Raw genomic sequence first — 27,664 nt, 5'->3', positions numbered from 1 at the left:
TTCAAGATGTGGATGACTTCTTAGATCTCTCTCGCTGGTTATTCCACTGACAGTGCTCTGAGACCTCACAGATGCTAGTAGTGACCTGTGGAGCACAGTCATTAAAAGGCAGGAGGGAAGGTGTCACCAACTCAGGCCCTTTCTGTTCCTATCTCTCGTTTTATCACAGTTAAAGCTCACGACTTGCTACATTTCCTGCCTCACCGTGGCTGTTGATAACCAGTGGGTGTGACAGTGATCCTTGGGTGTGTCCACGGTGTAGCGCATGTTCCACTGAGTAATCGTCCTCTGTCACCACCTGGCCCGCCAGCCCCGCACGGAAGGCGCTGCTCCTCGCCAGGCCCAATTAAGGAAACCCGCCCGCTTGCTCCCCGGGAGCCAAGTGGTTTCGTAAGACCTGCTTCTGTCCGCGCTGTGGGAACGGCTCTCAGGATGGGGATTATTTATGTTCTTTAGACACCAGAGTGGTTCCCCTCAATTTCAAAATCACAGAAAGTTGCAGACTTCTCAAAGGGCTTTCAGGTTGCACGTGCGGAAGGGAGCACGGTCCCCGCAGGTCCTGAAGAGGCACCTGCGCAGGCCGCCACCTGCGGGGATGGGAAACCTGCCCGCTCGCAGCGGACCTGGGTTCCGAGCGACACTCACACCTGATGTTTGTTTTGGGAGGAGTGCGGATTAAATAAAAAGCTTAAGGGTTTACCTGGTTCGCTTTTCTGTGGATGGAGTAGACGGCGAGGCACCTTTGGGCGGGCACAGGGCTCTGGGGAAGCTTGTGTACCTTGGGCCGGGCGTGCCTGCTTCCTGAGCAGCACTGCAGGAGTCACTGGTGTAGAGAAGTTGTCTTAAAACTGGATAAATCTGCGTTAGCCAAAGAATGCTCTTTTCCCTTGAGAAACTTTCTTCTGGATCAGCGATTTTCCACCTTTTTCACCTCATGCCACATAAACCAATTTCTAAAATTCTGTGGCACGCCAAAAAAATATATTTTTTGCCGACCTGACAAAAACAATAGGTATAATTTTGGCTCATTCGCACCGGAAGGCTATTGTTGTGTTGGCTGTTGTCATTTTTTTCCTTTGTTTGACAATCTAAGGGGAAAGAGGTCAGTGCTCCTGACCAAATAGTCAGGTATTTCATGTTTTCTTTTGTTTGTTTTCTTTAAAATTGACTTGAGAGACAGAGAGACATTGATTGGTTGACCCTGACTGGGGATTGAACCTGCAACCTAGGTATGTGCCCTGACCAGGAATCGAACCTGCTACCTTCAGTGTGTGGGGCGATGCTCCAACCAAGCGAGCCACTCAGCCAGGGCAGGTATTGCATGTTTTCAAAATTCTTGTGGCTTACCAGTATGCCGTGGCACACCAGTTAAAAATTGCTGTTCAAGATCAACTTTTAAGAATATATTTACCTAATTCTTTTATGTTTATACATTACTTTAAAAAATATATTTGTAAGATATCTACACCCTCCCCCCAACAACATTATAGCTTTAGAACTCTGTGTGGGAAGATGTGATCTGTAATGAGTGGTTTAAAGCATAGTATATTTTAGACGCTATTATTAATTTTCAAACTTGTACACCGAATTTAAAAGCTGAAAAAAATCCTTAGAAAATCCTATAAGGAGAGAGTTAAAACCCAAGCTAATTGGAGCACTGTCTTCCTTGGAACTGGCAATTTTGCTTTCTAAGAAAGCAGGGCTGATGAGTCAGGCTAAACCCCCCTCCAGATGCCTGAAACAATCAGGCCAGGAGCTGCCACCAGGCCTGTGTGGCTAATTTACGGCCTGTTTATAAGCCCGAAGGACCCAGGGTTGGCTCTCCATGTCCTTTGCTGCTTAAATTTGCAACAGAGGCCTTTGCCTCAGTCAAGATAACAGCAGCTTCTTTTTTATATGTTTATTCATTTTATTTGGGGGAAGGTATAGGGGAAATCTTACTAGGTTTGAGATCAGGGAGACCAGGAGGAATCTCAATAGTGAAGAAACATTAGGCATGTGGTGGTGCTGGGGTGCTATCCTGTGGAGGTTTGTGAACCGGAAGAGGGCCTGCATTTTAGGAAAATTGGGGTATTTCTTGATCTCTCCCAGGACTGTGGTTCCAGCACTATGATTTCCATGTTTATTCCCTCACTAACTATAACTTTGAGGGTTGGTGATAACCCTAGATCATGAGGTCCCAGTACCTATGCTTTTGAATTAAAAAATTGTTTCATTTTATAAAGCAACTGGCCCAGAGATTTTTGTGGTAGAGTCAGGTCCTAAACTAGAACCAAATTCTCCAGACTCCCAGTTCTGAATGATTCTGATCGTACTGTTTTCCCAGCCTCACCCTCATGGCCCCCACCCCCAAATCCTGTACAATGTACAGCCTTGTAGGTCCCACCCGCCAGCAGTAGTGTGGGCACCGTAGCCCTTTTCCTGCCTGTTCGGTAGCCCAGATCCATAATCCTGTTAACCATCTACGAGGTACTAGACTCAGTATTGGTTTTTGTGGGCCCTGTGACCAGGAGCTGTATGTCAGTGTAGCAGGGAAATGCCAGCACTGATTATTGCACAATAGGATGTGATACATTCCGTAATGGACATGTCTGCAGGTCATGTTGTTCAGAATGCTGTGTGTGTATGTGTGTGTGCGCGCGCGTGTATGTATAGCTTAGGGTCAGTTGTGTGGGGATGGTTTCAGAGGATAAGGGGAATGTGCCAGCCAGAAGGGGGCTGAGGGTAGGGCCTTCTAGGTAAAGAGATTTAGGAAATCTCTGGCAGAGCTGGAGGGGAAGTTAGTAATGGGATCATGGCCAGTTGCAGAAATCAATGGTTGTATTCACATGGTCCCGCTTCCCTGGCCTTCTTCAGAATGGAAAGAGGCATGGAAAGTTCATCAGCGATCCTCTGTTTTCTTTGAGGCTGATGTTGAATGTCTTTGCATATGACGGCTGGTGTCACGGTGAGTGTGGCTTGTCAGGTGTCCAGAGGCTCCGTGGCTGAGATGGGATCAGGGAGGAAGGTTCAGGAATAATGCTTCTCTGGCACTCAGAAATCTAGAGGCAGAAGGTCTGTCGGGAGCCTCCCTGCCCAACCAAGAGGCCACTGGGGTGAAGGTGTGGGTGCAGGTCTCCATGCTCAGCTTCTGAAACCAGACAGAACTTCCTTTCAGGTCTCACGGCCTTGGAGGAAACAGATAGCGAGTGATAGGAAGCAGCTGCCTCTCACGTGGCGGGCGGAGATGCAGCCTCATGGAGCAGCTTGCTCAGCACAGGGATAGTCACGGAAAGTCCTCACTCACTCAGCCTTTGGGGGCTGTGGATTGTGATTTGTTTTCATATATTTACCCTTGTCCCCATTGTCTATCTGTTACCTGCTGATTTTGCTTTTTTTTTCAGCGATACAGAAATTATTTTTCAAAAAATTGAACATTATAACTCTAGATAATTAAACCATTATTTCATTTTCCCCTCTCTGCTAAACCTTCTCGTTTTTCAGAGTTGGGTGTGAGCGCCTAACAGAGCCCTTCCTAGGCATTTGCATAAATGTCCATACACGTCCATGTTTAATTGCTTTCATTTCTGTAAATGGATTCGTGCATAGTTTGAATCTGATCCGTCTTTCTTTTTTACATTTAATACTGTCTTAAAGATCTTTCCGCGTCCCTCCATTTAGTTAAACCTCAAACATTTTAGAAGTGATTTTTTAGACAATCAAACTTAATTAACTTTATCAGTAATTTAGGAACGGCTGTATGAAAATCCAGTACCTCTTAGGAACAGGAGCGGGTCCTGGCCACCCACGTGGGTGCTGAGCAGCAGGCTGAGGCTGTGCTGTGGGGGCCTGGCTGGCACCTGGCAGAGTGTCTTGGGTCAGCCTGACGAGAGAGCACTGATCTCTTGCTCTGAGAGTTTATTACTGTGGCACCAGCTCTGCTTCACACAAACATTCAGCCTTTTCTCATGCCAGGATCACATTAAAGTGAGAGGTGACCCCATATACAGTTGAGATCTCTGGCTAAGAAATCGGGAGAATGTGGGACTTGTATCTTTCTCCAGAGCTTGCTTCATAATTTCGCAAACCCTAAGATAGGTTGATCAAATTTTGACCCGAAGGCCAAGGTGACTTGTTTGACTTTTACCGCTAAGAAGTGGGACCCAGAATTGATAAGGGAAACCCTTTGGAGGAGGGAATGGGTCAGGTCAGTGTTTTGATACATTCACGGGCTGCTGACGTCATGGGAAGCGTTTGATGGCAGCTTGGTAAAATTGTCTTGTACCTCTGAGCTTGCCAAACCCCAGCAGACCGTGGGCATTGGGGGCTGCTCCCCAAAGGGCAGGAGCAGCCGTCCCAGGAGCAGCAGTTGCTGCTGGAATGCTGTCATTATGACCTCAGTGCGTGTTGTTTAGACAAAGGGGGAAGGCGCCTTAATGGCTTGACAATTTGCCAGCCACCTGCTGCCATTCTTTTTCTTCAGTGCTTTCAAAGCCATCGGAACCTGGTCATCAGTTCACTTTTAAAAATAACCCAGGAATGCATAAAATGATAAAATCTTAAAAAATGATGTAATTAGGAAGGACACATGGCAGTAGGTGCAATTTTCCTAATCTTCTTTACTGAAGGCATCCCATTTCTTTTTTTAAAAGATATATTTTTATTGATTTTTTTTTTTTTTTTGAGAGGAAGGGAGAGAGGAATAAAGAGAGAGAAACATTGATGAGAGAGAAACATTGATCGGCTGCCTCCTGCGCCCCCTCCTGGGAATCGAGCCCACGCATGTGCTCTGACCGGGAACTGAACCCGTGAGCTCTCCGTTCGTGGGTCGATGCTCAACCACTCAGTTGCCAGTGGCTGTCTTAAAGAGGGACGTTCTAGAGGGGAGATGGATGTTAATGGTCAGTTACTTAGGTCTTTTATTGGAACTGTTATCAAATAAGCACTAAAGGACCTTCAAATTTCTTGAGGACGTGGGCTTATGTCATGGCCTTCTAAAGAAATCATAGTCTCTAGATGTCATGGCACATACTCAGTTCATTGTTTCAATCTGGCTCTCAAGGAAACGGGGGTCTGTGGGGCATAAAAAAGTTAAGAACATGGTGTAGCTTCTGTTGGATGTGAAATTGCCATTTACCGCCCAGTAGTGTCACCTCTTTGACAGTGGACCACAGGGATGCGCTCGCTCTATGGTGAGTACGGGCTCTTCAGAAATAGATTTACACTCTGCACTTATTCATTTATTAAGCACTAGCCAATCTGATCACACAGAGGACAAATTGAGGAGACAGCTGTTCCCCATATCCATATCCTGCTCATGGGGACCTACCCCCCTCCACCACCACCACTACCACCACCACCACCACCACCACCACCACCACCACCACCACCACCACCACACACACACACACACACACACACACACACACAGTTTTACTTCCCTGGGGAAGTCACACAGGAGAGGAACTTCACCTGCAGTAGAGGGGAGGCAGAGCCAGCTGGGGCAGAGCAGAAAATCTGCACCCCAGTGCTTACTGGTGGTCTGACCTCAAACACAGCTCTCCAGAGCCCCCATCTGCAAAATGGGGCCAGTAACCCATCGTCTGGTTATTATGAGGATGAATGAGACACGGGGAGTGAGAGCCCAGCTCATGTTAGGGAATACAGAAAGGCTTAGGAAAGGTACTTGTGGTTTTCTTCTTTCTTTCTCTTTTGCACTCCTTGCTCGTGAAATGAAATGGCCCCTAGCCCCAGACGTCGGGGTGTTTGGTTCTCAACACCAGGGCTAACTTTCTGTGGCTGAGAGTCAACAAAGAGAAAGTTTCCTTCTCCAAAAATTACTCTCCTGGAGTTGCAGCCTCGCTGTGATTTATTTGCCTCCCCTCCTCCCCCACGGTGATGGCCACCCTGCAGCGAACCCAGAGCTGTTCGAGGGCAGGACTAATCTTAACCGCAGCGAGAAAGAGTCTGGGGGCACCGGCCCTCTGCAGTTACAGTAAGTCGCAAGGACAAAGTCTCCGATTACTTTGGCCCGAGTTTTACATTTGAAAGTCTCTTCCAGGTGCTTCCTCTCGAACCAAAAAATTTAGAATCCCACGGGGAAGGACACATAGTTTCTAAAAATGCCATTTGGAGATACGTAAACAGCAACGCTTCACGGCGGGGCGCCCGTCGCCCTGGTTCCAGGGCGCGCGTCCCCGCGGGATTTTCAGCAGGGCCCGAGTTGCGGGTAATCATTGTCAGCCCTCGTTTGACTCATGCATTCCTCGCTGCTGCAGTAAGACGTGTGTTTATGTGAAATATGGAAACGATTTCCCCTCCTCTGGCTTTTGTGCTGACGTTGGGATGGAGCAGCTGAGTTTTGCCTTCGCTTTGTTTTGAAGGGTCTTCAGTTTCAGAGGCCGGAGGGGGGACAGCTGGCAGCGTGGCCCAGGCCTGTCCTCCTGAGGTCTCGCTGACATGCCCCCAGCTAAAACCCGACTCTGAACCCGGCATCCTTACCCTGGAACGGGAGACCCTCCCTTCCAAAGCCTTGAGTTGCCCAACATTGAAAACAAGATAGAAACTAAAACAATAGCAGAGGAAGGATTTCTTACCCTGGACCTGTCTCCTCTATCAGGAGTCCTGTGTCTTATGTCCTGGTCTCTGCTTTTTAAATTTTTCTTTCAACTGCTCTTCTGCTTGGGTCCCGTGAGGCTGGGGAAGGTGTAGGCTGAGTTTTTAAAAGTCCAGAGTTTAGCTGTAGACAAAGAAAAGCCAAAGAAGAGTGTGTGATCCTCCCCCCCTTTAAACCATGTATCTGCCTAAAAAAAGAACGTGTTGTGAAAATGATCCCAGGCCATAAAATAGAGTCTAAGCGGCTTTCGCTGCGTCCAGCCCGACATTCTCATTATGTCTTGAGCAATCCTTTCAGTGTCTTGGCAGATAGGGTTTCTTCCTTCGCAGCACAGTGTTTTTCCAACTTCTTCATGTGCCGTGACACATGGCCAGGTGTCAAGATCATTTTATAGGGGGGGGAAAAAACCTCAAAAAGACTTTTGAAACATGCAGCTTTCAGAGGGGGAAAAAAAACCCAGTCCGTTTTGCAAGGAGTTTAAATAAAAGGGCATTCATGCGTTTATGCTTCCTTCATGGGCAGATCTCAAAGATGCCATAAAGAGAGGACATGTATTTTATTCATTCATTAACTAGTCCCTAAAGGTGTGGCTGTTGGGCAGGACCTTGAAAGAGCTCCATCTTACTAAGGAGTCAGAGGCATGAATGAAAGCACATGGTCCAGTTGGCAGGAAGGGGCTGGTGAACCTTGCTGGGTGGGAGGTGGTATGGCTGGGGTCCAGAGAAGGCCTCCTCGAGGAGAAGCTCCAGGTGAATCTTAGGGGATCAGGTTGCCAGATCAGATAGGAGTGCAGGAGGCCTTGCAGAGGCATGAAAGTGGGAAGAGCAAGGTGAGTTAGGGGAGCGAATCCTAACTCGGGGAGGCTGCAGCTGGAGAGTGTAAGAGGGAGACAGGCAGGTAAGGCACATGGCCAGGAGCCTAGGGCCGGCTCCGGGAGGCCTTCGCGTGCCATATGGTTGTGCTAGTGCCTTTAGGACTTGGCTCCGCTCGCCTGCGAGGCCTTCTCTGATGAGTGTCATTCCTTATCCCCTTTCCCTAGCACTCAGCACCTGACTGGTTACAGGTTAGTGTGTTTGTTGCCCTGGTCCTGTCACTAGGATGGAAGCCCCACAGGAGCATGGACTTTCTGCTGGTATGATTGTATCCCCAGAGCCTCAAAGTGTCTGGCGTTGAGTGTTGAGTTTGGACTTCATCCTCTGAGTGTTGGGGAACCATTAGTTAGGGGCAGGGGGTGGGTCACATGAGTATATTTGGGTGTCAGAAAGAGTAGAATGAATCACACATTGAGTTGATGACAAGTCTTTCGGAAGGGAGCTCCTTGGTGCACATGGAGGGCCAGGGAGAGAAGCATCTCAGAGGTCCTGCTCCTCAGACAACCTGGGATTGTTGACAAGCTTTGTTGACCTGGTTAATTCTCAATAGCTAGTACCAGTCTCATTCTGAGGTGTTTTAAAACTGTACTAAAAATTATAGGGAAGCTCTGAGAATTATTTTTCCTATTCTACACAGCCCATAGCTACTCAAGCTTTCCAACAAAGGTCATGGTATTATAATGTTGCACAGTCACTTGCCCTATGACTACGTTTTGGTCAACGACAGGCCGCATGTACTATGGTGGCCCCATAAGATTATAATGGAGCTGAAAAATTCCTATCATCTAGTGAAAGTGTAGCCATGGTAATGCTGTAGGGCCACGCATTACTCACGTGTTTGTGGTAGTGCTGTGTAAACAAACCTACTGTGGGCCAGTCCTCTAACTGGCAGTACAGTATATGCAGCTATGTATAGAACATAATACTTGATGATGGCAATAAATGACTATGGTACTGGTTTGTGTATTTACTATACTAAACGTTTTTTTAAAGTGTATTCCTTATACAGATATATAAAGTTTGCTGTAGAACAGCATGCCATGTTATGCCAGCAACAGCCTCATAAATCTCATGTTTATCGGGTCTCTTGAAAGGAGCGTTTTCTCTTGTGCTTGATTCCATCTCGTGGTGTTTTGTGTGGAGCGTGCTGTGCAGGCTTGTAGGCTAGCCCACAGCCTAGGTGTGCAGTGGGCTGTACCAGCTAGGTTTGTGCAAGTGCTCGCTGTGATATTCACGTAAGAGAAATGCCTAATGGTGCATTTCTTGGCACAGATCCCTGTTACGTGGCAGGCACGTGAGTGTGATTATCTTCCTTTATTTCTAGTTCAATGACAGAAAGATTTGAAAAATCTCAATGATCTGTCTTTCGAATGCGTTGAGTGCTTTGATAGATGAGTTCCTTATGTAAAAATAGGTTTTAATAGACTTTAAGACAGCTGATCTCATACCTGTTTCTGTCTTGCAGGTAGGTTGTGTGCAAAATTAAAAAAAGATAAGAAAGTGAACATTCTGCAGTTTTTCTGAGATAACTGATATGATGTATTATCCTGTTTACTGGGCTTGGGGGAATGAACTGTTCCATAAATTTTCCTGATAACTGAACTTGATCACTTTAAGACTTTAAGATTTTTGATTTCCTATTCATTTTGGATAGAAATCTTTCTAAAGCAAATTGTGTTCTTGTGTTCAGAAACAGAGAGTGCATTCATTCAACATTCTGTGAGTTTTGCATAATCACTGAAGCGTATGATTACCTAGGATAGTGTGGTGACCCTTGTGACTGTCTTGGTGAGCGACTCCAGAATGTCATCTATTCTGAGTCTGCCCCTGTTTTTAGGTAGCAGATACTGCTACCTAAAAATGGGGTGCAACCCTGAATTTACTCAACTTGTCTCTTTGAAGGCTGGGAAACAATAACTTGCTTTCTGCAGTGAGAGTAAGCAGGCTCAGGGTTGGGGAGCGCTGAGTGAGAAGTCCCGTGTGAGTTCCATGAATGCACTTATTCATCTAGGCTTAACATTTCAAAGCAAGAGAACTCATGCTTTTCAGTTCTTCCTAATATTAAACCATCCATATCTGAAAAAAATGATAATATTTCTAGTGGCAGTGCTGCTGGGTTTGCAGAGTGAAAGAAAATCCCCAGGCCTCTTACACTGTTGTCTGGAGGGCTCTTGGCTTTCCTTCGGTTCCGAGGTGTGTGAGGTGAGGTCGCTGGAGGTGTTACTATGCTAAAAGTTTGTTTTTCATCATCTTGACAGCAGTGATTGTTTATTGGGCCTCTACCATGGATAAGGTACTGTGAACAAGGCGGGAAATGACTTCTTCCTAGAAATTCACATTCTAGTGTGGAAAACCAGGTAGTGGAAGGGAGTCAATTAGAGCACTGGGAATTTGTCGGAGGGCTCAGCGAGCAGAGCCCTGGATATGCCCATGGCTGCAAGAGTCATCCTCAGTCCAGAGGCTCACCTTCAACTGAGGGGTCAGCTGCCGAGATAATTCAGTTGGAGCTGAGGGGAAGGGGCCCCGGGGAGGGTGCAGCAGTGGGATCAGCCCTGCTCATCAGAGGTGTTGCGTGTGTTGGTGTCCAGGTTAGCATGCCTAAGATCAAGATTGTCTGCACACGCCAGGCGGTGGGGTGGACAGCAGGACCTACGGGGGCTGGGACAGGTGACCACCTCCACGCCGGGAGCGGGAGTGGGGAGGATTGGTATTGGATCTTGACTAATGCTGTATTGCAGAAGGCGAGGGAGGGCTGCCCAAGAGGAGCGTAATGCCCCGGATGGGGGAGGTGGAAAAGGCCAGGTGTGTGTTGTAACTCTGATTTGTTCTGTTCTCAGGAGAGCTTGTTGATTCTCCTGGCTTCTCTGTCTGAGCCTCTGGGTGGGAAGACAGTGGGTTCTGGGGTGGGATGAACTTGGATCTCAAGACCAGTTCTACCACTTTCTAGGGGTGTCATCTTCAGCAATTTTCTTAGTCCCTCTAACATCAACTCCCTCATAAAAGGCAGGGAGATAGTAAGACTGATGGCGTTGACTCTTTAGAAAAACAAATGAGACTTGCATGTGACCGTGTATTGTAGAAACCCAGAGCATGCTCAATAAATGGTAATTTTCCTGGGCAGCCCTTACTCAGGGCCCCTGTCTGGAGCCTCCTGGGGCCCACAGGCTGTGCCCACTTACTGACTCACTCAGTCAGCTCAGCAGGGGCAGGAGGAAACGTGCTACCACATTGTCTCCCTACACTGCTCTCCCTTTTCAGATCTGTTCACCCTTTTATGTTGCCATTTGCAGTCTGGTAAGAGTTTGAATTCTTATAGTTAACCTAGTTCAAACTCTTGTGGTCATCTTTGATTAGTTTTTGCCTTTCATGTGACATTTCTAGTCTGTCATCTGACCCTGTCCATTTCTTTCTCTTGTGATGCCGTAGTTCCCACGTGCACTTCTCAATGGATTGCTCAAGATTCCCTTGTGTGTTGGAATCTCTGACTTGACTCAACCTCTGTATATCTAGCACGTTCCTCAGATACTACCCAAATCCCCTCTCCTTCCATAGTCCTTTGATTTGGCCACACCAGTTCCATCTAACCTTGCTTTTCATTACTTCTGCGCATAATTATACGTAACGTTATTGGTGCTTCCGGTGTGCCCGGTACGTGTTAAGGCCTTTATTTATGTTAGCCCATTGTTCTTTTTAGCAGCCCTATCAGGTACTGTTACTCTTGCCATTTTGTAGTGGGGAAACTGAGGCACAGGGGAAGTAAGTGATTTCCCAAGGTCGCATATCTAATCGGTGTTTGAATGCAGGCAACCTGGCTCCAGACCCTACATTCTTAAGACCTGCTCAGTCTTCCTTGGCTCTCACCCTTATAAACTCCCGAGAGCAGGGGCTGTGTCATTCACCTCCGCTCAGCACACTCCGTGCACCATGTGGTATACAGCAGGCACTTACTAAATGGATGCACTGCATGAGCTCCTCCTTTCTCCTCCGAGACCTAGCTCATGCTGCTCTCTCCCAGCATCATGGTGGGAGGAAGGAAAAGTGCTCTCTTATCGTCTCATGCGGTTTGGGGTTCAGGTCTCAGACATTTACCAGTGACCTGACCTTGGACAGGTTGCGTCCCTTAAGCTACTCTATAAAATGGGGATAGAAGTAGTGCCTGCCTCATAGAGTTTGCAGGAAGCGTGCCCGATGCTTTAGTCCTGTGTCTAGCACGTGGGAGGTGGTCAATAAACATGAGCTTTTACAAGTAGTTGTACCATATGCCCTCCCCTGCCTCCTCAGCTGACTTTTGTCTGTCCTTTTAGGCCTGTCCCAGCTCCTGTGTTCTCTGTGGCACTTGTGTACCTTATTCAACATCCAAAGAGCTCTACACTTGTTCTTGTTTGGCTGCTTCTTAGCTGTGTGCCTTTGAGCCAGTCACTAAATTTTACAAGTCTCAGTGGTATCATGGTGATAACAGAAGGTTTTTGAGGATTAAATAAGGAATATATGACTGATTCTAAGCACTCAACAAACTTCAATTTTCTTGCCTTTTGCCTCCCTTGTCACCAACTCTTCCTCTACCGACCAAAAGAAACTGCGTAACAGCTTATCAGTAGGCTCAAGAATTGAACTTGTTTGGAAACTACATTGAAGAAAGGGAGGCTCCTGTTGTATGGGATGGACCAGACTGTGGCCCATTTGGAGGAAACTCATGAGGTTGAAGAGCTCCTGCCCTGTGTGCTTTTGCCTTTTTGAAAGGTTCTCTTGGTGGCCATTCTAAATACAGCCAACCCTCACACCGAGTGACACAGTTTGATGTCCTTTGAATTCATTCATTCAACAAATAATTCTTGAATATCTATTCAGTGCCAAGAACTATCCTAGATGTTGAGGATATGACAACAGACAAAACCGACGGTTCTGGTTTCCATGGAGCTTGGCGTGTTGGGGAGACAGACACCAGCCACCAGCCGTGCAAATATTAAATTATAAAGTGAGATGTGTTATGAAGAGAAAATGAAGGTGCTGTGACCCATAATAAACCAGAGTTAGGGTCGAGAGCCAGAGAAGTATTCCCATTGGAAGGGATGTGCGAGTTGATGGATGAGCGGGAGTGTCCAGCCAGAGTCAATGGAATACCTTTAAATGCAACACTCGCTCCTTTTCTTTACTATGAGATGCTATTTAGTATTTTATTAAGTTTGGATGATGACAAATGATAATTAGTCTTCAAATCTGGAGGTGCCCAAATATGCCGTCCCTGGTTGTTTTTTATCTAACTTGTATATAAATGGTGTGTGTGTCGGGTCGGGTGAGGGATGCTGAAGCTGAAAGTATTTGATCACAATCACGCATTGTGTTTTTATTACACTCGGGGCCAGTGCTGTCAGTCAAGACCATCCAAGCACTTTGTCGCATTACAGGTTGAGTTGTCTGGGCTTGCTTTACCCAAAGGCAGGTGCTCTTTATTTTAATCTGTATTATGTATATTTGCTCTGAAGGTTGTTTTTGTTGAAACTTGAAGAGCCAGGTGCTTGCAGCTAGAGCATGGTCAGACTTATTGGAAACTTGAACACAAAGAAGGGACACTCCTCAGCCACGTGTAACAGGCTATGGAAATATGACAGCTGTTTCGAGCATTGTCCTTTTACCGCTCCCCTCCCCCCTCCCGCCCCCAGTGTAATTATCACTACAGAGCTCCTTTTCTGACCTTTTTCAGGAAAGCTATTTCCTGAAATGTTACAGCCCTTTTCCAGAGGGAGGAGCCTGTGATAGTCTCAGAGATGAGTTTAGATTGTCTGACTAGGTCAAGGGAAGACCGTAGCCAGCATCTCTTCAACACCCTGTGACTTGCTGTTTCCCTCTTAACACAAAGAAGCAGGCCCCAGGAGGCAACTACATCCAGCTAACTTTGTTTTTTCAATTATATTTATGTTTGTGATACGTTCTATGTATGGCTATACCAATTTATAGCAGTGGTTTAAAGACTAACAATGATGTTTAAAATGAATTTTTAAAAATTAAGTACATAATAGTAGAAATGACACTCAAATTTGGCAAAATCATAGAGTTGGTTCTTGAATGACCGAAGCTTGGCAATACTACCTTGGTGTAATCTAGATTTATTGTCCTGCTATCTGGCATTTGGTTTCTATTTCTGAGGGCCTATTTAAAATTTGGATGTTAAAATCTGATAACGCCATAAAATATGACTTCATACCCACTAGAATGGGTCTAATAAAAAAGATAGCTAATAACAGGTGTTGGTGAAGAGATGAAGCAATTGGAATCCTCGTAAAGTGCTAGTAGGAAGGAAAAGTGGTGCAGACACTTTGGGAAATAGTTGAGTGATTTCTCAAAAAGTTAAACATAGAGTTACCATATGACTCAATTATTCTACTTCTAGGTAGGTATATACTCGAGAGAATTGGAAACATATGTTCACGTAAAAATCTGTACATGAATGCTCATAGCGTCATTATTTATAATAGCCAAAAAGTAGAAACAACCCAAGTGTCTATCCGTTGATGGGTGGATTAAAAAATATGTTATAGTCATACAATGGGAAGGCCATAAAAAAGAGTGAAGTACTGATACATGCTGAAATATGCATAAACTTTGAAAACATTGTGCTAAGTGAAATAAGCCAGACACAAAGGCCATGAACTGTATGATTCCATTTATACAAAATGTCCAGAATAGGCAAACTCATTGAGGTAGAAAGTAGGTCAGTGATTGCAGGGTATGGGCAGAGGGGGGCGGAGAGTGACTGCTGATGGGTGTGGGTTTCTTTTTGGGATGACTAAAATGTTCTCCAGTTAGATACTAGATACTGGTCATACGACTTTGCGAATATACTGAAAATCATGGAATTGTACACTTTAAAAAGGTAAATTTTAGGATATGTGAATTATGTCTTAATAAAAAACCCAGGCAGCATAAAAATGTGTGACTGGCCATAGAAGCCCTTGTGTTGACACCACTGCCAGTGGGATGGGATTCCCGCCATCGCTTTATCCAGTAGTGGCCATGTCGCCGTTGGAGAGGTCCCATAGCTATGCTGTTCTCACAGCCATGCTGTATCACAGTTGAGCTGTTTGCCCTGATTAAGTTCCCTGCTTCGCCACACCCCAAAATGGGGAATTCTTTTGGCATTGCATTCGCTAGAACAATCACCAGTTGATGCATAGATGGAGTTTTTTTAGATTGAATGGGCAGGGAGCCCTTCTCTGAGAGGTGATATTTGAGTTGAGACCAGAAGTACCTAAGAAAGTCAGCCATGAGAAGAAAATGGCATTCTCCGTCGGCCCTCCCCAAGACTACCTATTAACCGTATTTTTCATGGGGATCCCTGAAAGCATTTGTAAGCCCCCTCCTCCCACCGGTGCTATAGGGCAGTGTCTAGTTAATGCTATCATCTATCTATATCTATCTATCTATCTATCTATCTATCTATCTATCTATCTATCTATCTATCTATCATCTATCTATCATCTATCTATATCTATCTATCATCTATCTATCATCTATCTATCTATCTATAATCTATCTATCATCTATCATCTATCATCTATCTATCATCTATCTATCTCTATCTATCTATCTATCTATCTATCTATCTATCTATCTATCTATCTATCTATCTATCTATCTATCATCTATCTATCTATCTATCTATCATCTATCTATCTATCTATCTATCTATCTATCTATCTATCTATCTCTATCTATCTCTATCTATCTATCATCTATCTATCTATCTATCTATCTATCTATCTATCTATCTATCTATCTATCTATCTAGTTGACTCAGATGGAATGAACTCTTTGTTCTGGGGAAAATACTATATTCATAGATTCCCAAGCAGAAAGGTTTTGTTTTGTTGGTGTTGCCATGCCTCTCCAAAACAAGAAACAGGAAGTGAAAGGATGCAGGTGATTTGAGTCTAATACCCTTGAGTCTTGGGGGGGTGGTGGTGGTGGTGGTGGTGGTGGTGGCGGTGGCGGTGGTGGCGGTGGTGTTTGGTGAGGGTGGGGTAGGAGGTTCCATGGAATAGGTTTCAGCACCTGTTGTCTCACTTAAAGACTGGTCTCGGTAATGACTGTCTAGGCTCTTTGGGCTCTCAGTGGAAGCAGAGTAGCCATCTAGTCTGCATTTGCTCTCCCCAAAGCTTCAACCCCTTCCTTGCTGTCCTGTACCCGCTTCCCGCATTCCTACTCTGTTCTCTCTTTGGTCAACCTTTTTCATAGAGCAGCACTCCCACATTTTCTAAGCCTCTGTAAAAAATAAAATACAAGTAGAGGAGAATTGCCTAATGTATCTTTCTTCACACATCCTTTGTCTCTTCCCCACACAAGTTTTCTTTCAGGGAGTTGTCAGTTCATTCTCTTAGGGCAGAGGCCGAGTCCCAGGCCGTGGCAGAGTGGGCCTTCCAGCCTTACCGTGTCCCCAGTTCTGCAGCCCCCTTGCTCGGGTGGGCTCCTGCAGGGCAGGTGCTGCTTTCACCGTTGTTTGTGGTGAGATGCAAGTTGGTACATGAGCCAAGTGAAGTGGACTGTTCTCTACTTAGGGAGCAGACCACAGACAGGGTTTGTTTTTTCTTTTTTCTTTCTTTTTTTTTTTCTTCTTTTTTACAGGTAGGTGTGCACCTGAACTGACAGCCACTTCACATTTTCTCCTTTTCGTAGTATTGTTTCTCTCTGCCTTTGTCTTTTTCTGGGATGTGAGTGGCATAGAGAAAACTTGTCTTTTTCTAAATTCAGGTTTTTAGAAAATAACTTTGGTAATATAGGTGGAGAATTTTGTGAATTCCACAGATATTTAATCCTTTAAAGGCAGCCAATTTTATGGATGTATCACTACCCTCTATGGTCACCACTGACCTAAAGGACCAGTCTTGAGAGCCACGTCCAAGAGTGAAAGAGCCACAAAAGAATTCTATCCAGATTTACTGGGGACAAAATAGAGTCCATCTCACCTGTATTTTAGAGAGTTACTAAGGAACATGGGACACCAAATCCTACAGACTGCTAGTTAATAACGTACTCCCGTGTAGGAGTTGGTGTCCCCAGTTTCTAAATTTTCTCATTTGACCCATCTAGGTGGGAGAGCAATTTGTATTTACATGGCCATTAAAATTTCATTAAAATTTACTGCCAGTAAACCAAGTCAGCTTAATGACTTGTGTAATTTCCTGGTACTTAGAGCTCTACTTTCCTTAGGTCGGTTAAGGGGCCACCTGCGAGCCTTCTACGTTGGAGGACGGACAGGCCGTATCTGGAGGTGAAGAGCCGAGACCCTGGCGCCAGTCCCCATGTGTGTGGGCCCCGGTCCTGTGTGACCTTGGGCAAGTCGCCTCACCTCTCTGTGTCTCAGCTCTTCGTCTCCAGGGTAGGACACTTACGGTCCATGTTTGCGGGGACAGTCGGAGAATGAGGGACTTCTGCACGTTCTGTTTCAGAAAGGGGAGCGTTGGACAGGTTCACTACGTAGGATGTCGGCAGGTTGCAGGGACCATACGGCCTCATCAGTTATAGCTTCTGAACCGTGGTCTTCAACCTCAGCTGGGCTTTCCTGCTCTTTTGCTCTTGTATCCAACCAACATTTCAGTCCCTGCTCTGTGCCATGTAACGCACGAGGTGTAATGGTGACAGGACAGGACGGCCGCGGCCCTGCGCTTTAGAGAGGATAGAGGCACGTGCAGGATGGTGAACACACGCGCGCACACACACACACACACACACACACACACACACACACACACACACACACACACACACACACACACACACACAGAGTCACCGAGCCCCATGAAGGAAGCGAGCAGGACACGCGGGGAGGAAGGGGTTGGGGATCAGCAGGGCCTCCCTGCGATGCCACATGTGAGCTGCGCATGAGAAACGGGGAGGCAGGAGCATGTCAGGGAAGGAACCCTGCAGACAGGCCTTGAGGTGGAAGGAGCTCGAGGTCTCGGAACAGCAGCCATAGCCAGGGCCAGCAGGCTGGGGGAGACTGTGGCCCAGATGGGGCTCCCGAGGCAGGCAGGAGCCAGGCTGGGCCCTGCTGGGTGTAGGTTTCCCCCAAGCGCAGGGGAAGCCAGCAGGGCTTAGGCGGGGAGTAGCATTAAAGCTGGGTGTTACGGCTTTAATGGGCCTTGAAAACATTTATGTGAAGTTCTTTGACTTTTTTCACGCATTCGTTTATTTCACAAATGTTACTGTGCTCCAGGGATGTCTAGATGCTGGGGGAAAAGTAGGAAACACAGAGAAGCCGGCATGTTCATGGCGCTTATGATCTGATATTAATCCTCCAACAGGTTTAGGTGGAATCCATGATTTTGGCAGTTTCCCAAATCTGGGAACACTTTCCAGGGAAGGTAGTACCATGGGCTGTTCAGATTTTGTTTTATCTCCAGTTTTCTCTGGTCCAGAGAGGGCTTCCTAAGGATCTGGGAATTCTGTGTCTCTCTAGTAACTTTTATTCTGAACACTTGGAAAATTGAGGCCCTGAATAAATTACATTTTTTTAATTTCACAAAATGTATAGAGTCTCATGTACTTCATCATGTTCTAAGCTCTTTTATAAATATTAACATTTGATTTTCATTACAGATCTGTGTAGTAGGCGGGATTATTACCCCCATTTTACAAGTGAGGCAGCTGAGGGATTGGCCCCAGGAACCCCGGTGGCAAGAAATGGGACTGGGACTGGAGAGAAGGCTCTTAGCCATTGCCCTGGCATTTTCTGATATAAATCATAAAACAGTGTTTTTTAAAATCATAAAACATGTATTTCCTTTTTGCATTTGGGATTTCTCTGGAGGTTTAGGGCTATTTACAGCCAGATTTAGCGACAGCAGGGGAAGTCGGGTCCTCTCTCACTCTCGCTCTCATTCTGTGGGAGCCCCTGCTTTCTCTTCATGATTCTTTTCACGTTGAATTATCCGCTTAACTTAATTTGTGTAAATGGAATGTGTTTAATTTCATTTTATTTAATTATGTGTTTCTCTCAATCCTGCTAGATTTTCTTTAAGTTTCCCTTGCAGAAAGCAAAGAACTGGCAAATAGGCAAGTAGGTAAAAGTGTATGGTTTTTTGCAAATGCTAAACCCGGTTTACTCGAAATTGGAGATTTTGTTTCCCTCTTTTGTGGGATTGCATAACGGTTTGCTGTAGCTATTTATAAATGTTTAATTGTATTTTAAACAATAGGATAACCAAACAATAGGCCATAACTATTGGAATAATAAAACTGGTAGCAATACTGTTTAAAAGCCAGCATATGCATATATGTGTCCCTTGAGGGAGAAGTCTTTAGCTCACTTTGGATTCTGTTTTTGGGTGGGTAGCAATGGGATTTTTCTGCTTGGTAATTCAACTGCATTTCAGGGATCTTTTGATTAGTTGAGGTTAGGTCATTCATATTCTTTCAGAACCCTCCAGGAGGTTCTGGCCCCCTTTTCGGGAAATGTTCTGTATCCGTCGGTTCTCAGTCTCTGATCATTTGCATCCTTGGGTCCTGTTGGGAATCCTGATCACACCTCCCATCTCCACCTCTTCTCTGTGTCTAAAATATTTCTTTAATGCTCTATAGCTCCTTCTGAAACCCTGTTTCCTCAATGAAGCTTTTTACAGTGAGTTAAAAGAGAAATCTGGCCTCTTCTTTATTTGTACTTCTTACTGTTCAGGGATGAAGTTTAATGAACTTCCATTGCGCATGGGTTCTTCGCTTTAATTGACTTATTTATTCTGCACATGAAAACTAATATGAGTCTCTCAGTTTTATGCTTATATGTGGAGCAATGAACTTGTTTGGCACAGCGAACTTGAATTTCAATTCAGTTGGTCATTGACCCTTGTTTATTTTGTTTAGGAAAGAGTTGATCACATGTGGGTGAGAATATGAATTAAAATGTTACTAAGTTTATGTTGGTTTGCTAGGGCTCTGCCATAACAAAGCCCCATAGACTGGGTAGGGTGAAACAACATAAATTTATTTTCTTGCTGTTCTGGAGGCCAGAAGGTCAAGGTCATAATGTCAGCAGGGTTGGTTTCTTCTGAGGCCTCTCTCCTTGGCTTGCAGACGGCTGCCTTCTCCCTGTGTCTTCACATGGTCTTCACTCTATGTATCCCCTCTTCTTATAAGAATATCAGTCATATTGGATTCGGGTCCATCCATATGACTTCTTTTTAACCTAATCTCCTCTTTAAAAATGCTTCCTCTAAATAGTCATCTTCTGAGCTGCTGGGGGTTAGGACTTCAATATATGAATCTTGGGGAGACTGTTCAGCCATAACAATAGGCAAGGGAAGAAAACATTCTGAAGGAGAGGAGTGTGGGATATTGGCCATGACCTGGCTTAGAACTGGCTAAGTGATTTAGGGTGAAGTTCACAATAATTAGTCTTTTGTTTTGGACTCTGAGATCTGAAGTACCTCTAATATTCTGTGATACTGCTTATTTAGGAAGATGCTTGGAGAGGAGTTTTTATAATCCTGTGTTTGCTGGGTAGAATGCATAAGAAAAGAGCTTTTGTCAATTAGACGTTGCTTTGAATTCAATCTCTTTTCTTCTGTATGAAGCTGAAGAAACTGGCTATAAAAATCCTTCTCTTGGCATTGTACAAGCTCCGTGACTGTGGCCAGGTTATGTAGTATCCACGAGCCCGAATTAAGCTACCGATGTGGTGGGCATAGAGTTGTTAGGAAGTCTCCTTGGCTCTTGGCCATTGTTACTGCTGCATACTGCAGATGGATACTGCCTCTCTGTAGATGCCCTGGGTGGCCCCAGGTGCTGAGACCTAGCCCCTGCAGCCCAGGTGGGACATCGCTGTAAATACCTGCTGACTTGTGTGGCCACCACTGCTTGCATGACTTACATGTCATGGAGACCACTTGTGTGTGGCTCAAGGTGGTCCAAGTGGAGCAAGGTTTATATCAATTTTCCCAACCACACTTCCTGTGTGATGGACCCTTCTGCTAGACAGATGTCATTTCAGGGAAGATGGATTGGTTCCAGCTCATCTGGTTACCATAAATTAATTCTTACCTCTTCTTTCTATATTAAATAGCCCCAAATGGTTATCAGGAAATTGTTTATCTTCCTATATGTTATCATGAGGCAAATGGGGAAACTTTGTGGGGCAGAGATATCGTTTAGCCTAGCACATTAGATTTTAAGATCCATGACCTTTAGTATTGTCAGAAGTAAGGGCTAGACTTTTGTTTACTTTTTCTAGTCCAGAGAGTACCCACATACAGAGTTTTTGTGAGGGGTAAATGAAATACCTGTGTGTGCTTGAGGCAGGGACGGGACACCAGCTTGCCTTTTACATATATTGTTCTAGTTAAAAGTTAAGCTGAGTTTTTATCCTTTGTGTTGGGATTGAGTTTATATAAATCTAGTTGTTCAGAACACTAGGTGGCTTTTGTTACTAGGCTTCAATAGTTCATTTGATTTAGGTAAAATTTTATTTCAGCAAAATCATTAAAACAAGTTGACCAGAGAGTTCTCTGTCCAGGAGTAAAGAATCCCAACTTCTATTTGGCTTACCTAATCATTATATAAGAACATTAGAATATAACTCTGTTGGCAGTGGTATTTGGCCTGGAAAATTCCCCAAAGCTAACCTATTTAACATTTTCTTTCTCTGGTACCATTGCTGGTACCTCCTACTTTGGATTCTGTATGTATCAGAAGTTTTTCAGTTGCAAGGGACAGGCATGTAGGATGTTATTGGGGCATTTTCCCCCCTCTCTCCCATGAATTTATTTCCAGAAACTGATCAGAAGAATGATTGCCAGCATCCCCAAGGTTGTGTCCTTATGACTTCCATTTGGAAAGGAAGAAAGAGCCTCTGTCTTCTGTGTCCATATATCAAATATCAAGGAAGATTTTAATTGGTTCTTCTTAAGTCACATGGTCATCCTGGAACCTAATACTGGCTGGTAGATGAAACATTGTAGCCAAGCATCTTGATTGGCAGGCCCAGTGGGGATCTCAAGGGCTGGGAGAGGGATGAAGTCCCAGAGGAAGAGGTGCTTAGCAAACAGTCACACATGTGTCTAGTCCAGATAATTGGCACTTCAAGTCATCAGGGATTTAGTGTTTATTCTTTGAGTTGAGAGGGAGTGGGAAGGTAACTCATAAAACTTAATGGGATCCATTTAGAAATTTTAAGCATTTAAAATGTCTGAGCTGAGACGATGAGGACACACTTGAAAGGTGCCCATCAGGTGGGATACATGATACATAGACAATCAAATAGTGCAGCACGATTGGTGATTTCTTAAAGGAACAAGATGACATTCATGGCTCTTCTGCTTTTCCGGCAGGGTTAGATGACTGCCTGCAGCAGTACGTCCACAACTTTGAGCGGGAGAAGATCAATGGGGAGCAGCTGCTTCGGATCGCCCATCAGGATCTCGAGGAGCTGGGCGTCACGCGAATCGGACACCAGGAGCTTGTGTTGGAGGCTGTCGACCTTCTCTGTGCACTGGTTAGTTCAGGAAAAGGTGATCTGTGCTGGGATGCTGTTCTCTAGAACTGTGTTCTCTTAAACATGCATTGTTTCCCATTGAGCATATCATGTCTTCTTAATGATCCATTGATGTGAGCTGGAGAAAATGTGAAGAAAAATCATTTTCCAGATTAAGAGTTGGCACATTATAGCCTGTGAGTTAAATCTGGTCCACTCTCTATTTTTGTAAATAAAGTTTTATTGGGACACATTCATGCCCGTTCATTTATGTTCATCTGTGCCTGTTTTTAGGCCACAATGGCAGAGTTGAGTATTTGTAGCAGGGACCAAGGGGTCCCCCAAAGCTTAAAATACTATCTTGCCCTTTACAGGAAAAGTATGCCTATTACAGAAAAACTCTGTATTAGTCTTATTTTTTAAATCTTTTATAAAGATTAAAACGACAGGGATGGTCCTAAGTGAAAATGCGTTTTAAATTGCAGTGACAACTGGGTTCCAATTTCCATGTCTGCTTTTGTTCCTATAAAAAGCATTTTTATGCTTCACGGGTATTTGTGATATTTAAATAACTGATGCCTGTGGTTGAAGTAATCAACCTATGACATGGCAGCTAACTGGGGACAGTGTGAACTTAGTTCCATTTCCCAGATGACTGAGCTTTGGCTTGACCGTGACCGAGTTCAATCCTGCCAGGTTCTGACGCTTGCCTTACACCCGTGGCGGCAGGTGTGGCTCTCAGGTGTGGGCCGAGACACCTGTAAGGGGGATGTATTTATACACTGGCTGGCCCAGGGTGGGAGCCATCTCTGTCCGTCCTGGTGCCGTGCTCAGGATGCAGTTTCCTGACCTGTCAGGGCTGGGCCGGGCTGGGCAGCATGGAGCTGGTTAGTAATGCCATGAGCCCGAGCCAGGGGCATATACAGTGACATCACCGGGGAGGGTGGGAAAGAACGCCTCCCCACGGTCTTGCCGTCGCGGGCCTGCAGTCCCTTGATTATATAACCCTCGCTGCATTGTGCGTATTCTTTTGCTTAAAATGGACAGAGCCTTGTCTCCTGCTCTGGGATGCGCCGCTCTTGTTTAGAAAAGTAATGGGGAAATTATTTGTGGGTGATAAATGAGCTGCCACGAGGGAGTCGCTGTGGCCAAGTGGTGTGAGCGTTGGCCTGGGAGGCAGGCGCTCTGCGTTCTGCTCCTGGCTCTGCTCCTCGCTCTGTCACCTCCAGGGAAGCGGGGTGTCTGCTGTTCCCATCTGCACAGCAACGTCCCCCAGCCGTAGCTGGACTAGCGTGTTTTTGCAGTGCCCAGAAGATGTCTAAGGGCCCTGTTTATTATTAAAACTGCATTTTTAAATACAGTGAAACATGTTTGAGTTCTCGATATTGTGCTCTCCGGGAACAGAACAATGCTTTCCTGTCTTTTCTGCTCTTTTGAAGCATCTCTTTCAACTTTGCAGTGGGAGCCAGAGGCCAGGTAGATCACTCTGGAATCCAGTGTGAGCGGGGAGCGGGAGGGGGCGGAGGCGTGTTGCGCACAGCAGGGGCCGTGACAAGCATACCGGCTGCCTCTCGCCGCTTCCCCCTTCCCTGCGCCTTAAACTATTAGACTGAAGTGAACAAAGCTGGCCCAACGCCAGAGCCAAAAGCTGCGTTTTATCTCCTACAATTTCCTTCTCATTTCCTCTGTAGACAAAGTTCTGACCTCAGACGCATTCTGGACATGCTCAGTGTGCAGCGCGCCAGTGGACGCCTCTGACAGGAGGGTCACGTAGGCCTTCTCCGGGCTGGGGAGGGCTTTAGAGAGTGTGACTAAAATGTCTTTTAGTCTTGAGATCATCTCCTTTTTAAATATTCTTATTACAATGAATATATTAATTATACTATCTATTTAAATGCATTTACACCATATAGATCTTTGTATCTATACATTGGTGATCCTTTTTAAAAAATACATCTGTATTGTTGAAAGTATTATCGATGTCCCCTTTTCCCCCCCATTGACCCCCTCCTCCCCTCTCCCCGCCCCTCCCCAGGCCTTCCCCACACTCTAGCCTGTGTTATGCATATATGCATATAGGTTACTCTCTTCCCCCACCCCTTCCCTCTGAGATCCTCAGGCTGTTGCATGACCACTTTTTGCCTTGTAGAATCCATCCCTTGGGCAGCTAGTTAATGTGTGCTGGCGCTTGGCCCTGGTGTCATAAAAGGGGTTTTTATGTAAACGTAGTTTAGCGGATGTTGATGTTATGATGGACAGGAAATGAATAGAATTGGAAGTGAGGAAGGGAGGCGGGGGAGGAAAAAAACAAAACCATTGGAAAGTTTTGGAAAGGGCAGATAGAATGAATAGGAACCTAAAATAGGGTCCAGCTACTGGTTAAGGTGCCAAAGCCAATGAGCAGATGGACTACAAGTACCTGGTAGGGGGAGAGAGTGAGGAGAGGAACCGCCTTTTGGAGTGTTGACCTTGGCGGGCTGGAGGGGCTTAGGACAGTGACTTGGGTTATGAGACAGAAGCAGGACCATTTCCCAGGACTGAATTCAGAGCCTGAGCCCAGTTCCCTCCCTCTGTCCCTGGGGCAGAGGGCAGCGGGGACAGACCCTACAGCTGCTCTTTCCAATAAGAGAGCTGTTAGCCACATGTGACTATGACTATTTCAATGAAAATGAATTAAAATGAAATACAATTCAGTTCCTCCGTCGCACTGACTGCACTTCAAGTGCTCCGTAGCTGCTGTGGCTACTGGCTCCCCTGTTTGGACAGTGCAGATAGAGAGCATTTTCATCACTGCGGGAAGTTCTGTGGAGCAGCGTGGGCCTGGAGGGTACAGTTGAGAGTCATAGTGTACAATTGTAACCCATTTCCTTGGCCAAATAAAATAGACCCTAGTTACCCAAAGACCAAGGCCCCTAGGGACAGCTGTGTTTTCTTGAGGTTGATGCAGGCAGAGAGAGTGAACAAAGTTGGAATTAGTACACTTGTTAAGTGATGCCCCCTAAGTGTGTGATTGAATGAAATACCTGTAATGTACCTGCCTGCCCAGGGTGCTGCTGTGTACCCTGTACCCCTAAGATCGTTCATTGTTCATTTACCCACGTGCAGATCATTAAAAAACGTTACCCTTTCCTATGGGGACAAATCACGCAGGAGGAGTAATCTTCGCTGGCAGTTGGTATTTAACTCGATCTTGCTTATTTATGAGCTTATTAAATGCCTTTAGGAAACTGTGAAGTGTGTTTCTTAGGTTGTAACCTAATTGACCAAAGTCAGTAAGATGGTTTTCACTATATCTCTGACACTCCTTAATCACGAATGTTTTTAGAGTAGGAATGGGAAAAGAAGGTAGAAGTTGTGGTAAGATTTCCCTTTGCTAAAGTGGGTATAATTTAAGGCATCAGAAGACTGAGAATCTGCCTGTTTTCTTTTCTCCTGTCTCGTGGGTCATTTCTCTTCCAGACCAGGAAATGACTCCTGATGGCTCATTTCTAATGAAGTGACATCTCTGTGGAGTTTTTAGTGTGTATGTAGATTTTCGGAGGCTCATGTCATGTCTTACCTCGTTTGTATTTTCCTGATACCTTCCCTTCAAACAATTTCTGAAGGAGATAGGTTTTAGGGAAAGGATTATTGCAAATAATCAAATCTGGTCTGAGGAATTATTCATTTTCTGTCTTTCCTTGTGGGACACTTACGTCAATAATCCTTTCCGGGTACGTTTCTACAGTAGAGGCCCCTTTGAGCTAATATAATCGGTTTCTTGTTCTCGTGGAGTGGGGTGCGAGGGGACGGGATTTCCCTGCCTCACTTACCTCCTTCCTCCCGTCTTTTAAAAATTATTTTCTGTTATAGCTATATCTATTCATCCTTCCAGACCCATGGTCTGGTGTGGGGGGGGGAGGGGAGAAATAAAAAAAAAACAGAGCAAATTGAGTGGAAATGAAAAGAACCAGTTAATTAGAAGCTACGCGCCCCCTTTATTTTAATATCAAAAGCGGTAGGTTTGTGGGAGATTGAGGTTTAAAACTCCTTGCTACACTAACGTGCACTTAATCCCCTTCGAGTTGGAGAAGTCAACGTTGTGTTGTTGTGAAGGTTCCCAGTAACTTATGGTGAGGCTGATGCACAGCAAGCTGACCTGCCTGCTTTTAGTTCAGAGCTCTTGATACACGTTGGCGGGTCGAGTGACTGAAGGAGGGGACAGTTCCCTTTAAGCGTAGTCACCAGGCCTCCGGGACAAGCTGTGCCTCGTGGCTCCTTTTCCAGTCGCTGATTCTCTGCATTGAAAAACCGTGATGCAGATCCGTCCTTCTGTTTCCGTGTTGATGGAAGGACAACATTATATCCTAGTCTCTACAAAAGGACAGTGAGGGGAAAAATGAATGAACGCACGGTTTAGATAGAACATTTCTGTTAATACAGAGCACCCATTTTTATTACAAATTACAGCTTATGTTTATTTATTTATTTGCTTACTTGAAATTTACAGTTTAAGGTTTGCCAAAGAGTTTTCAGTTCATGGATCTGGAAGTTTTTTTCTTTATATTTGTACTTAACTCTTTTCAAAAATTCTATCTAAATTAAAAAAAAAAAGCTTTTTATTTGACTAGGAAGCAACATAAATTTAAACATCAAATAAAATCTAAAGTTTTTACTAAGGTAAAGTCTTTGATGTTATTGTTACCACTGGCCTTCTTGCCAAAATAAAAATGAAAAGTACTCTCCGTATGTTTATGCTTTGTGTATCTTGATTTCGAGATGTGGCTCACCCTTCCTGGGGCGTTAGGGATTGGGGCTGTAAGGGAGGAGGGGCTGAGGGACAGTCCAGATGCTGGGGACAAAAGCATTGCTCAGATCCAAAGGGGGCCTGCTGGCCCTCAGAAGAGTGAGGTCTGGCTGGCTAAAGGAAAGCCATCCGAGGGAAGCTGCTGACATGGTGGCGGGGGTGGGGCAGGTCAGGGTAGAACTGGGGGGAGTTAACCAGCTTAGCTTGTTGGTTTGCGCTGGATCTAAGATCACTGGCCACTTTCCTCATTTCTTGTCCAGTGCCCATCCTGTTTTCTGTCATATTACTTGGCCCTTCCTTGGGCAGGAAGTGTGGAAGGGGGGGGACATACAGTATCGTGATCAAAAGCTTGTGTCCTTGGTCAGATTGCCCGGATTCGAATCCCACCCCTACCACCGGTTAGCTGTGTAACGCAGGATTTATTTAATGTCTCTGTCTCCCAGTTTTTCCACCTGTGAAATGAGATAATATCATTTCACCTGCACCGGCTGTTTACCTGAAATAATTCTTGCCCAGCGCTTAGCCCAGTTCCTGGCTAGAGGACATGTTCAGTCATGTTGCCATTATTAGCCCCAATGTTTCAATGGTACCACATTCTTGCCTTGGGATGCTGTTGACACAGTATAATATACCCCAGAAAGATCTTTACTTTTTGTTAAAATGATTAAACAGATGATAATATAGAAATTCATCTCCCACCTCCTGCCAGAGTCATCTCAGATTTATGTGTTGTTTGCTGGGATTTGTTCTTTATTTGTGAGCGAATCTAGGCAATATTGTCATATGAAATTGATTTTTTTAAAGCACCCAAGTAAGATGGGCATCATTCAGAAAGAACACAGGTTAGAAGTTCCCATGACAGAAATCATGTTTCAGGTGAATTGACATTTAGTTAGTCCTGCTCTGTTTCTGTGTGCAAGTCTCATCCGATGGAAATTCATCTACTCAATCGC

At 45.2% G+C, this 27,664-nt stretch overlaps 1 protein-coding gene across 1 annotated transcript in view; it reads left to right on the top strand.

The window, feature by feature from the left end:
* The window catches only part of CNKSR3 (CNKSR family member 3), a 70,722-nt gene that overhangs the window by 17,215 nt on the left and 25,843 nt on the right, over window positions 1-27,664 (top strand). Inside the window, exon 2 of the mRNA XM_016200670.2 lies at window positions 21,783-21,946. Within this exon, the coding sequence (XP_016056156.1) occupies window positions 21,783-21,946 (164 nt within the window). The remainder of the gene's footprint in view (window positions 1-21,782; window positions 21,947-27,664) is intronic.

Source organism: Miniopterus natalensis, chromosome 5, assembly GCF_054644295.1.
Source record: "Miniopterus natalensis isolate mMinNat1 chromosome 5, mMinNat1.hap1, whole genome shotgun sequence".
Lineage (NCBI taxonomy): Eukaryota > Metazoa > Chordata > Mammalia > Chiroptera > Miniopteridae > Miniopterus > Miniopterus natalensis.
Note: the sequence above shows the minus strand (reverse complement) of the source record. Positions and strands in the feature narration are given on the sequence as shown.